The sequence below is a fragment of the Plecotus auritus genome (genome assembly GCF_963455305.1).
Source record: "Plecotus auritus genome assembly, chromosome: X".
NCBI lineage: Eukaryota > Metazoa > Chordata > Mammalia > Chiroptera > Vespertilionidae > Plecotus > Plecotus auritus.
The window spans coordinates 29,391,389-29,405,599 of NC_137784.1; the positions used below are offsets into that span (position 1 = coordinate 29,391,389).

The 14,211-nt window shown below is 39.8% G+C and overlaps 1 protein-coding gene across 1 annotated transcript in view; it reads left to right on the plus strand.

Moving 5' to 3' along the window:
* CFAP47 (cilia and flagella associated protein 47) overlaps positions 1 to 14,211 on the plus strand; it is a gene marked incomplete at both ends in the record, with an annotated part of 517,322 nt that overhangs the window by 442,626 nt on the left and 60,485 nt on the right. Inside the window, one exon of the mRNA XM_080652339.1 lies at positions 3,377 to 3,472. Coding sequence (XP_080508465.1) covers positions 3,377 to 3,472 — 96 coding nt within the window. The remainder of the gene's footprint in view (positions 1 to 3,376; positions 3,473 to 14,211) is intronic.

Sequence of the window (14,211 nt, forward strand, 5' to 3'; positions counted from 1 at the left end):
GCAGTGGAGGGAATGTACGCCAAGGAGGCACCCCGCTGTTCAATTGTTGTTTGAGATGATTGGCCCATAAACACTGCAGTTTCATCCATAGCAATCATGTTGGAAAGATTGTATTTAGAGAAGTCAGCATCATCAATAAAGGACTTGAATGCAAGTGCTCGCTTAATAACTTGAGTATCTTCCAACCTAAACAATGTTGTAGATCTTCTTAAAGACAGTTCATTTCGCTGAAGGAAATTATCCAGCCAGTGTTGTGATGCTTTGAAGTCTTCGGGGGCTATGTCAAACTGTGGTGCCACTGCAAGGGCAAATTCTTGAATCTGAGCCCTATTCACAACCAAAGCCTTTGCTCTCCTGTCAACAACCCATTCACAGATCAGGTCTTCCAGCTCGGAAAATAATGGTTGCCGACCTGATCCACACTTGCGCTTTTGAGCATTTCCCTTGTCCACTTGTTCAATGAGGTTACCATACTCTGCTCGCCATTTTCAGGCCAATCGGATACTCAACATCTTCTCTTTGCAGAAAGCAGTAAGATTTTGGCCCCAAGAGTCTTCCACGATTCCTTTCTTATACTCCACGGAGTAGCTTTTTCTTTTTGCGCTCATTTCTAGGGGTAAAAAAAAGGAATTGGGGTATCATGGTGGGGGGAGGGGGATCACTCAAAATGACACAGGGGGGATCAGAAGAGGGAATCAAAATGGCACAGGAGAATCAGAGGGGAGATTACCATTTTAGTAACCCCTTTTAATCCTCCTGTGTCATTTTGATTGTCCCCTCTGATCCTCCTGTGTCATTTTAAGTGATCCCCCTCCCCCCACCCCTGTGCCACTGAACACCTTCACCAGACATCCCCCTACCCCTTTATCAGACATTTACCCCCTGGGGCCTGCCTGGGGACTGTCACTGGGCTTGCTGGGGCCTGGATCTGGGCTGGAGCAGGGTCTGCCACTGACTGAGAACCTTCAGTCATCATGAAGGCAGCCGCGAGCATCAGGTAGTGTCACCAGAGACAGACCAGCACTCACCACCTTCGCCGCGTCCCGTCCGCTCCAATCCTCCTGTTCTTCTACTTGCATCGGCGAAAGTCTCCTCCTCTCTCCCGCCCCACGCTCACCACTCACTCTGACCTCCGCTCCGCCTCCACACAGCAGTGACGTCAGGACTCCGCGTAACGTCACTGGTTGCTAGACGCCAGTCAGGGCGGCCCTAGCGACCAGTTTACGGTAAATTAATTTTCATTCTGAGACAGAGCCTGTGGGCCTTATTTTTTGGGGGGTGCCTTATATTTCACTCCGAAGGAAACCTGTAAGTAGGTCTTATTTTCGGAGGATGTTTTATTTTCGGGGAAACACGGTATATACCTATATCTATCTCTATCTATCTATCTATCTATCTATCTATCTATCTATCTATCTATTAGAGGCCTGATGCATGAAATTCTTGCATGGGGGAGTGTCCCTCAGCCTGGCCTGCACCCTTTCGCAATCTCGGACCCCTTGCTCCTAACCACCCACCTGCTCACTCCTAACCATCCACCTGCTCACTTCTAAGCACTTGGCTCACTGCTCCTTAGATCTGCCGTGGAGGTGGGAGAGGTTCCCGCCACCATCACTGTGCTCACCAGACATGAGCCTGGCTTCTGGCTGAGCAGCACTCCCACTGTGGGAGCGCACTGACCACCAGGGGGCATCTCCGCATTAAGCATCTACCCCCTGGTGGTCAGTGCATGTCATAGCAACCAGTTGTTCTGGTCGTTCTGGTTGTTCTGCCATAACAGTCGCTGGGCTTTTATATATATAGACTAGAGGCCCAGTGCACAAAATTTGTGCTCTTGGGGGGGTCCCATAGCCCAGCTTGTCCCCTCTCACAGTCCAGGAGCCCACAGGGGATGTCTGACTGATGACTTAGGCCCATTCCCTCTGGGGATTGGGCCTAAGCTTGCAGTCAGACATCCTTAGTGCTGCCGTGGAGGCGGGAGAGGCTCCTGCCACCACCGCTGCACTCACCAGCCATGAGCCCGGCTTTTGGCTGAGTGGCACTCCCTCTGTGGGAGCACACGGACCACTAGGGGGCAACTCCTTCTTTGAGCATCTGACCCTTGGTGGACAGTGATCGTCATAGCGACCAGTCATTCTACCGTTTGGTCGATTTGCATATTAGCCTTTTATTATATAGGAATATCCTATCTAATAAAGAGTTGATATGCAAATTGACCATCACTCCAACACATAAGATGGCCGCCCCCATGTGGACACAAGATGGCCGCCACAGGATGGCCGGCAGGAGAGGGCAGTTGGGAGGGACCAGGACTGCAAGGGAGGGCAGTTGGGGGCGATCAGGCCAGCAGGGGAGAGCAGTTAGGGGTGACTGGGCCTGCAGGGGAGGGCAGTTCAGGGGGACCAGGCCTGCAGAGGAGGGCAGTTGGAGGGGACCAGGCCAGCAGGGGAGGGCAGTTAGGGGCAACCATGCTGGCGATGGAGGGAAGTTAGGGGTGATCGGGCCAGCAGCCAGCAGGGGAGGGCAGTTAGGGGCAATCGGGCTGGCAGGGGAACAGTTAGGCATTGATCTGGCTGGCAGGGGAGTGGTTAGTGGGTGATCAGGCTGGCAGGCAGAAGTGGTTAGAGGCAATCAGGCAGGCAGGCAGGCGAGTGGTTGGGAGCCAGCAGTCCTGGCTTGTGAGAGAGATTCAAGATTGGAAAGCGTGCAGGCTGGGCTGAGGGTCAACCCCCCTCCATGCTCAAATTTTGTGTACCAGGCCTCTAGTATATATATATATATATATATATATATATATATATATATATATACACATACATACACACACACACACACACACACATACATACATACATGTACTATTTAATGTATGTTACAAAATCCCCTTCATAGGGGTTGTAACATTATTCATTTCCAATTCTGTCCAAGGATAGTGTCAGCTGATATCTAGTTCAATATACTTAAAGTTAAAAATGCCTATGCTGATAGAGATTTTATCTTTTATAAGTGGTAGCCCTGAAAGCAATTACCTGTTATGTAGCCAGTTAGTATGTTTTGGACAATTGACTGATTTTGTATTTATTGCTTTAAATTATTGTTAGTTTCATAAATGTATATTTATGCATATGTAAATATTAACTACTACAATCCAAATTAAATTGTTGGCTCAAACAGGGTCTCAGTAATATCTGTTATTTGAGTAGTTTAAATAAAAATTACAAGGATTTATGAGTTGATTTTATAATGTTTTAAAAATAATCATCTGAGAAATTTCTCATTAGAGGAGAGTTTTGATTCAGTTTCAGTCTTCACTGATGTTTTTTTCCCCCTTTTAAATGTGACATTGAAGTATAATATCTCTTTGTACTTTTATTAGATCGGGAAATGCCGAAGAATCTCACCCTTGGCATTCAGTGCGATAGCTTCCTCATTGAGACTACTGCTTTCAAGCTGAGTTTGGAATACTCACACGGTACAGGATTTCTACCTTATATTCTGTCATTCTATATGCTATCACATTTTAGAGAAGATGAAAAATGTCTGTTGTCTTAATAAATATTTGACAAAAATTAAATGCACCAATTAAAAATTTTGACAAATTTTAGTAAGTTGATAGAAAAACATGGATAGTGTAAACTTTATGTATATTCAGTATATCTTCGCTATTTTTCTTTCTATACCACATAAGTACAACTTGTAAAATAGTTGACTGTCCTACCACTTAATGCATAAGTGTGTCAGCCAAAGATGATTTTGAAAAATTAAAAGTAACTAGTGTACTAAAGTTACTCATGCTTATGAAAAATAATTGCATCTTTGCAAAGCTAATGATTCCCTGAAAAATTATTACAAAGTGGACATCTATTTTTATGTATATTAATCATCCCACCTGCATACTGATGAATAGGAAAAAAATCTAAGGCATAAGAAATAATTAAGTTGCTTAAAAATCAAAAGCCCCCAAAATATGAATTTCTTTAAAATGTTTTAAAATAATGTTTTTAATTGCAAAATATCTAATAATAGTTATGTAAATATGATAAAATATGAATTATATTAACATAATACAGAAGTAGTAACTGAAATCAGTAACCACTACTGACACTCAAATACAAATAGGTTCATGACTTTCATTTATATTTACTGTAATCATTTCTATCAGCATCCTAAATCTCATTAATTCACAACTCCGTGGAGTGGGTGTTATTACTATTATTATTGAATCAATGAGATTGCAATTCAACAACATTAACTTACATTAAATCAAAACAGTTGCTTAATGGCAAAGTTGAACTTCTTGTATATTACTTCAAACTCTTCTTCTTTTATTTATTTGCAATACATTAAAAGGAGTAAAAAAACCTTTCAAAAAAGAGGAAGTACAGATGGCCAAAGAATGAAACTATGTTCAAGATCACTAATATTTAAATAGATGTTGATTTAAATGATAGCCACCTAAATATTTCCCCCCCCCCATTATGATATACCATACTGTATCACGAGAGAACAAGGTGCTGCTTTATACATCTACATATGCATAAAATTCACTCTATGACCTTGGGAAGGGCAGCCAAAATACAGGGATTGGACTTTAAACTTCTTAGTCTGGGAATTTGTGTTCTGGTTTTGACTGTGCTATGGGAAACTGTGTTATCTTGAGCTAATTTCTGTACTTTCTATATCCCATTTTGGACATTATAAAGAATGAAAAATTAGTTTTACTTAATAGGATATTTTTTTGAAGGACAAATGTAATTATTTATGTGAATACATGTCTAAGCCCTAATCTTACCTAATAATAGACAAACATGTAAATTGACCGTACTTCAGCTACGCCACCAGCCAATCAGGAGTGATATGCAAATTAACCCAACAAAGATGCAGGTTAATTTGCATACTCAGCCACTGAGTGACGGGGGCGGGACACAGGCGTTCTGCCCCATTCCCAGTCTCTCAGGGCCTCTGGCAATGTGGGAAGGAGGGGCCAGAGCAGAAAGAGGCAGCTCCGGGGCCTGAGCAGAAAGGGGCTGGGCCAGAGTGGAAAGGCGGTTCCGGCAGCCAAGGCTTCTTCGTGCATCAGGCTTCTAGTTTATATATAAGTATGGGTTATTAGTATTATTTGTATAGGTGAAGATAGCTAAATACAAAGATGATTCCTGATTTTTTGTTGTTGTTTTATAGGAAACTAGAGGCCTGGTGTACAAATTTGTGCATGGGTGGGGTCCCTTGGCCTGGCCTGTGATCATTTGGGGCTGATCGGGGCCAGCCAGCTGGGGGGAGGGGCTGTGAGAGGTTGGCCAGCCGTGGGAGGTTGGCTGTGGGAGTGCACTGACCACCAGGGGACAGCTCCTGTGTAGAGTGTCTGCCCCCTGATGGTCAGTGCATGTCATAGTGACCAGTTGACTGGTCATTAGGTTGCTTAGGCTTTTATATATATACCATAGATAAGACCTAGCACACTGCCAGTACATTCCAGGGAATATATTTCTGAAAAATGAATTAAAAAGTAACAATTTTTTGCTTCTGAAATCCATTTGTCATCTAGGTGAAACATTTACTAGACAAATTATTTTAATTTTTATCAATTGCTTATTGATTAAATAGTCTTGTTACTTTGGTAAATACCAGTTTTCTTGAAATGGATTTCTTACAGAACAGTAGATATGTTTCTGTATTTACATTAAATCTATATTTTAAAGTATCCAACTTTGTAGATATATCTGTATTTTTAAAATAATTGAACCCCGTTCTTCCTTGTCATATCCCTAATCCTTTATATACTTTATTTTATTCAACATTTTAATTTTTAAAATATCACCAAATTTCAATTATTCATTCATATTCCAAATTTTGGCATGCCTTTGTGTCACCTAAATAATTATTACTTAATAGTATTTTAATGGAAAACAGTGTTACTTGCCATGAGCAATAGCAATGTACTGTTTGCCAGGGCCTATTTAAGCACTTTATAAATAGTAATTGATTTAGTCCTCCCAACAGTTTGATAGATTCTATTAATACCCCGATGTTAGAGATGAATATACCGAGACATGTAGGAGTTAGTTCCAAGGCCACACCCCCAATATATGCTGGAGCTTGGCTTTGAATGTAGGACTTGTGCTCCTACCCAATTACTCAATACTGTCATAAATAGAAGATAGCTGTAAAACATCAATCAATAAATAATGAAATAAAAATTTTAAATATCTTCATGTTTCACTCAGAAGTATTTTAATTATCACTGTTACAAAACAGTTTTCCTGGGAAGCAGTCTCTGAGGAGGAGGTTAGTGTGCAGGACATTTATTAGGGAGTGCTCTCATGGTCTACACCACTGGGGGAAGAAAATGAAACAAGACTGAACAGAGGAAGAAGATAGGTACAAAGGTTTCAGATAAAAAATGGCAAGCACTAAAATTAATATAGCTATTCAAAGTTGCCCCAATTTGGGATGAGGAGGCCAGGATATTATAGCTTCATCCTCCTTCCCCCACTGCCCACATCAATCCATTGTTAAGTGCAGTGTACCCTGAAAAGGAGTTTCACCTTGGTCCAGTGACACTTCAGTTGAAGGCAGTTCTCACAAAGAGCTGATATCTAGGTACTGTATGCTGGCCATAATCTCGATAGCTTGGCGTATGAAGTCATGGAGATATATTCCTCTTTTTAACAAAATTTTTATTTACTTTTCCTGATACATACCTCAATAATTATAAATATGGTGACATGTAGGAGTCAAGGGCCGTTTTATTCATTATATATACCAGATCGTCCTAGCACTTTTTATAGAAAAGGCATCCTGTCCTTCATTGAATTACAGTGACACTTTTCTCCCAAATCCAGTGACAGTATGTTTATGAGTCTGTTTCTGGACTCTCTCTTCAGTTCCAGTTGTCTATTCTTCTGTCTTTGCAATAATATCATACTATCTTAACTATTACAGCTATATGACAAGTCTGGATGTGGTAACATAAGTCTTCAAAAAATGTTCCTGGTCTTTAACATTTTCTTAGTTATTCCAGATTCTTTGCACTTTCACGAGTTTTAGGATTTCCAGACATGCAGATACACCCCTGCTAGGACTTTAATTTGAATTGTATTGGAACTATACGTTGATATGGGGGCAACTAGCATTTGAGAAATATTGAGCTATTGAGTCTTTTAATCTAAGAACATGGTAGCTCCCTTCATTTATCCAAGTGGCTTTCTTTCTTCCAGATTTATTCTAAAGCCCATCTTATCTCCCTGATTTGATATGTCAAAATTGTCATGACTACACTGCCATATATACTCGGGTTCTTTCTGGGTTATCTCTACTATTCCACTAAATCTGTCATAAAGACCAAAACTAAACTGTCTCCATTAGAGAGGCTTTATAATGTGCCTTAATATGTGTTAAGGATACCTCTCTCACATTACATTCTCTTTTCAGAGTTTTATTGCCTATTCTCCCCTGTTTATTTATCCATATGAACTTTATACTATACTTGACTACTTTTGGAAAAAACCTGATAGAATATTTATTAGGATTATGTAAAATTTAAATTATAACTAAATTATAATTTATATATAATTAAAACTAATTTATAATTTAAATTACAACTGTACATGTAGGAAGAAATGACATTTCTGTGGTAACTGAAAATATATCAATATTTATTTTATGGATTTTTATTAGTTCACCAACTTTGTGTCTTCAGAAATGTTACATTTTATTTTTTAAATATTTTTTGCATGTGTTCTAATGATCAAAGCATACTCAAATCTATTTTAGAGCACCTCTCAAAACAGTGATAGTATTAACAATATAGCTCGCTATTTTTGTGCTTTGATAGTGACAAAAAAATACAATTTGTTGTTTCATAATACAAGCTACTTTTGTGATTATTTATACTTAATATTTTATTTCTGAATTTAAATGCAAGAGCTCACTATTATATTTTCTCATATGGCTTCCTAGATAATATAAAGGCTTTAGTTAAAACTATAAGTTTTCTCTGCTGAAGAAGAAAAAACTTTTAATCATTTTCATGAGAAAGATTAATATATTTTAAAGTATTATTACATAATGACTATTCTATCTCTTTAGTACTCTTGATATTCCATGATATAATGGCTAACAATTAGCACACTGTTCAAAACATTTTACACAATCTTAATAATTTCTATAAGGGCTAATTAAGTTTTATCTTTAAAATAAAATATTTAGAGCCTTAATTTAGATTGTTGTCATCAGAGTAATCACAATATCAAGGAATCCTTTTCTGGTTAGATAAAGATTCCTCGCAGAAAAGCAGATGGGAAGGATACATTTGACCATGTTGTTCTATTCCACTTAATCTTTTCCCTTTAAAATAGCAGGTCTATATGTTTTCACATAATTTTATATATGTATAATTAAAATTAACCAGATATAATTTTAGTTAGTGCCATTTTCATGTAACTTTAAAAATTTTCAGTATTCCACGTTATTTTTTTCTTAAATCTTTATTGTTGAAAGTATTACATATGTCCCCTTTTTCCCTCCATTGACTTCTTCTAGCCCACCCCATGTCCCACCCCAGGCCTTCACCACCCTATTGTCTGTGTCCATAGGTTATGCATATATGCAAACAAGTTCTTTGGTTGATCTCTTCCCACCCACTCAATCTCCCCTGCCTTCCCTCTGAGGTCCTAAAGACTGCTCATGCTTTTATGTTTCTGCATCTATTTTTTTCATCAGTTCATTTTTTTCATTACTTTTTATATATGAGTGAGATCATATGATAGTTATCTTTCTCTGACTAACATATTTCGCTTAGTATAATACCCTCCAGGTCCATCCATGCTGTTGCAAATGGTAAGAGTTCTTTCTTTTTTATAGCTGCATAGTATACCATTGTATAAATGTCTAACAGCTTTTTTATACATTCATCTGCTGATGGACACCTGAGCTTTTTCCAAATCTTAGCTATTGTAAATTGCGTTGCTATGAACATGGGGGTACATACATTCTTCTGATTGGTGTTTCTGATTTCTTAGGCTATATTTCTAGAAGTGGGATCACTGGGTCAAATGGGAGTTCCATTTTTAGTGTTTTTTAAAAATATATTTTTATTGATTTCAGAGAGGAAGAAGAGAGAGGGAAAGAGAGATAGAAACATCAATGATGAGAGAGAATCATTGATCGGCTGCCTCCTGCACAACCCCCACCAAGGAGCGAGCCCACAACCTGGGCATGCGCCCTTGACCAGAATCAAACCCTGGACCCTTCAGTCTGCAGGCTGATGCTCTATCCACCGAGCCAAACTGGCCAGGGCCATTTTTAGTTTTTTGAGGAAATTCCTTACTGTTTCCCACAGGGGCTGCATCAGTCTGCATTCTCACCAGCAGTATACAAGGGTTCCCTTTTCTCCACATCCTCACCAGCACTTGTCATTTGTTGATGATAACCATTCTGACAGGTGTGAGGTGCTACCTCATTGTCATATTGATTTGCATCTCTCGGATGATTAGTGAGGAATACTTCCAAGCTCTCTCTGTGAGGCCAGCATTACCCTAATTCCAAAACCAGATAAAGAAGACCCTACAAAGAAAGAGAATTGCAGACCAATATTCTTCATGAATATCAATGCTAAAATCCTCAACAAAACTTTTATCAAATCAAATCCAGCAATACATTAATTAATTTGCCTGTAACTAGCCAGTACCTTACCTTTTATGAATTGTGATGTTTTAACAACATGTGTTAATATCTGATGAGACTAGTCCCTTTCTGTATTCTCGATATAACACATCAAAAGCCAGGTATATAAAATGTTAATTTTGATGCTTAAAAAATAGTCCATCATTATCACAGGATATTTGGAAAGAAAAGAATTATATCAGTGACAGTATTATTTCATCTTAAAATAATAATTCTTACAGCTTTTCATGGGCCTTTTGATAAGTCATTTAATTTCTTTCTACTTATATTACTTATCTATAATCTTTAAATGATGACACATATCACTCAACTTAAATGTTTGTTTTCACAAAATTATTGCATAAATTCCCAAGAGAGCATTCCACAATTACAACTTGGTTATATTATTGCCAGTGAATGAAAGCCAAAATTCTTCTCCAGAATAAAATAATACAATTTTCTTTATTTTTATGCCGTTATATTTCATATAACTCATAGATAATCCTCAAAATGAAAGTGTATTTTTAAGCAACATGAGTTATGCCAATGATGATTCACTAAGATGAATTAATCAGCAATAATCCAGATAATAAATATGAAGCCCAAACTCTGTTTCAAAGCGTTTTCTACATATAGAGGGATATACAAATTTATAGGATAACTAGAGGCCCGGTGCATGAAATTCGTGCACTTGGGGTGGTCCCTCAGCCTGGCCTGTGCCCTCTCACAGTCTGGGAGCCCTGGGGGGATGTCCAACTGATGGCTTAGTGGGCCTAAGCCATCAGTCGGACATCCTTAGCATTGCCACGGAGGCAGGAGAGGCTCCCACCACTGCTGCTGTGCTCGCCAGCCGTGAGCCCGGCTTCTGGCTGAGCGGTACTCCCCCTGTGGGAGCACACTGACTACCAGGGGGCAGCTCCTGCATTGAGTGTCTGCTCTCTGGTGGTAAGCATGCATCATAGTGACCAGTCATGCCACTATTCGGTCATTTGCATATTAGCCTTTTATTATGCAGGATACACTGTAAATGAGGCCCCCTAGAACCATAAGAAATGCAAAAAATTCACTGTTAACTCATTCTCGAATTGCCCCCACTTAAAATCAAATTGCGCCCCCTGAGGGCCATGTGCTGCACCTTGGGGACCACTGGGCTTGACACTTTTCCTCTCTGAGCTTCATTTCTGAATACATATGCATATATCATGGGAACTGTAATCTCTTCTCCGCCTACCTCACTGGGTTGTCATGAGGAGGTTCTGAGCTAATAAACCTAGAAATGTTCCATCAAGTAAGTGATATCTAAATGGGAAGGGATTGTTATTTTTAAGCCACAGGTACCCTCACAGGTAGCAGGTGCTGATTAGTGGAGGAGGGCATGATTGTTTCCTGGGACTGTAGCTATGGAAGCTTTGCAGAGGGTTCCACAGGCCTCAGAGGGGAGGGCTCTGGCCAGCAGCCCTGTAGTGGTGGTTGTCACTGGAGGCGCTGGCAGGGGGCAGGGAGTTAGGGGGGGCACTAGCGGGTGGTGAGGCCAAAGGGGAAGTAACTGTCAAACCTTCCCGCTGGGCGCCATTCTTTAAATTGTATATGGCTATTTTTCAGCTGTACCTGCTCAGGGCAGGGCTCTAATCTCCTGGAGCAGGGTGAGGGCCAGGCCAGGGTGGAGCCAGGCTGGCTAGGAGGGCAGGGTTAGCTGCACCCCCAGCAAGGTTCAGCATGCTTCCTCTGTGGAGATGGCACTGCTGCTGTTGGGGGGAAGGGTCTGACCCTGGAGGGCCACTCAGGCCTGCCTCCACCCAGGTCTGGAGTTGTAGGGAGGAGAAGCATGCCCGGCCCCAGTGGAGGGGGCCCGGCAGTGGCGGGCTGTGGGCCCCGGTGACTCAGGGGTGCTAATGGGTGGTCGCCAGCATGCTATTGTTGTGGGCGCCCCTGGTGGGAGTGGCGGGGGAAGAGATCAGGAGTTGGAGGTGCAGGCTGCAGCTACCCCCGAGGCTGGGTCTTCTCCCTGTCTGGTCAGCCTCCCAGTCCCCCCTGGGGGTGCAGGGAATGAGGTAGGGTGTCTGTGCAGGGAGATTGGAAGAGCTCCCTGTGGCCGCTTCCTCTTCTTCTTTGCAGTTCAGGCTCCTGTCAGGCACTGTCCTCAGACCCCTGGGAACTTGGCTCCAGCCCCCTGCCCCCTGCTGCATGCGCATCTATATGCAAATTGGTCGTTATGGGGACACCTTCATGGACAAATTAGCATATTACCTCTTTATATGTATAGATAATTTTCCTTTAGTTCAGAGGTCCTCAAACTTTTTAAACAGGGGGCCAGGTCACTGTCCCTCAGACTGTTGGAGGGCCGGACTATAGTTTAAAAAAAAAAAACTATGAACAAATTCTTATGCACACTGCAGGCCCGGGACGAGTCGGCTGCTAAGCAGGACAGGCAGTGGCACCCGGCGGGCCAGATAAATGTCCTCGGAGGGCCACATGTGGCCCGCGGGGCGTAGTTTGAGGACCCCTGCTAGTTGTTGTTGCTACTACTTTCATTATTAACATCAATGTCATTTTAATTTTGTAATTCTTGTTACAATCAAAAGAAATTACATACTTAAGGATATATTTTTTAGAACTTAATAGCTTTAAAGGCAATCACCATGATTTCCTAGCAGGAGCTATCTATATTCACTGTTTCTGCTTCTTTGTCTCTATTCTCAATGGTCTATCTCACTTCAGTGAAGATTTAATCTTGACAACTCAACTGAAATTGCTTTTGTCAAGAAAATCATGATTTGCATATTGCAATATCTATAGGTCAATGCTATGTCCTTATTTTACTATATTTCTTTGTAGCATTTGATATAGTTGACTTTTCTCTCCTTGAATTGTCATATTGTCTTGGCTTTTGGTTTTCCTACTATGTCATTGTTCATTCCTTCTGAGTCTTCTATTCTGTCTCTTATCTGCTATGAGAACTCTAGGTGTTGGCTTGATATAGTGTTCAGTCTTGCCTCTTCTCCAGTTATATTATCCTTCTGATCATTTCTTTCAGGCTGTGCATACCATCTATACACCATAAACTCTTAATTTATCTCTAACTCCATACTTGAGTTTTAACTGCATGGATATTTAGTAGGTATTTCTTACTAAATATTACTCTTGATATACTTGTTCCCTCACCCTTATGCTAATTTGTTCCTCAAAGGTCTCTCCATCTCAGTTGATGACACTATTATTTATCTAGTTTATCTTGCTGAAAACCTAGGAGTCATACTTGATTCATTTTCTCTTTGCAAATTTCCAGCCCATCAGTAAATTAATACTTTTTTTTAGGTGCTAGAAAAGACATAAGCAAGAAAAATTTAGAATAAATTGCTGGATAATAAAATGAAAGGAAAATTATACACTTTTGCATGAGTTTTGGGATCAAATACGATGTGAGTTAGAAAGTGAAAATTTGTTTTGTAAAATGGAGTATACCCTTTCAATATTTATTGCTCTGATAATATTTTTATTATGTTGGGCTCAAGTATCAAGTGCCTGTTTCGGGAAAACAATAAAACATGCTTAAAATTGAGCCACATGCATAAAATATAGAAGAAATCATGGCATAACTAATGAATGAAGATCACTGACACAGAAACCACTGGTATGGAAGAACATAGAATACATTAGCTTCTCTGCAAGAGCCTTAAAGAGATGGATACTGTAAAGGAAGTTTGGAGAGATAGTATAGGTGGTGACAGCTTTAGCTCTTTTGGGTCACTTGAGAAACAATGCAATTTTGTAGTCTTCACATTTTTGTTTTAATTCTTAGACTCTGATAAGTGAAAATGCGTTCTAAGCCATGTCTTATGACCTGTTTGTACATTCTAAAAAACAAAATTTCTGTTTTATACTACACAAATATTAAATTTCTCATTATGTTTGTTTTTCTATGAAAAAATATCAGAGTCCAGTTCCAAGGTACATATTACATTCAGTCAGTGAGGTTAATTAAAATTTCTTATCACTTCAAACCTTTATTTAATTTAAAGCCAAAAAAAAAATCCCAGAAATAAGAAAGTTGTTAGCTGAGAAGAATTTAAAATGAAAATCAATGTGGATCTGCCAAATGTAATCAGATCTCTAGTTATGTGATATGTCAAAAATCCAATTACACTTGAATTGAAATTCTTTTTTCCTTCTTTTAGCTGACACCCCTTTGCATATTTAAGTTTAAAAGTAAGATTAAACGAATATAAATTGCATGCTTTCCATGAGCAGAAAATAAGTACACAATTGAAATTCTCTCCTATCAAAAGCTCTATGGGCAAGTCATAATGGAATCTTATAGAATGATTAGATGTATATTTTTTTCAGTTATCTCATAAAATGAATATGATGAATGCACTTTATGAAAACATCCATTTAGTATTTTCCTGTTTTGTCTAAGCACAACCACTCATCAACCACTCATTACCTTTTGCCAGTTTTGTTCTTCCTGAATTCTGGTAGCTGTAATGGATTTCCTTTCCTATAGTAACTGGGCATGTAACAGAATCCCTCATCCCTTGATAAGAGCAG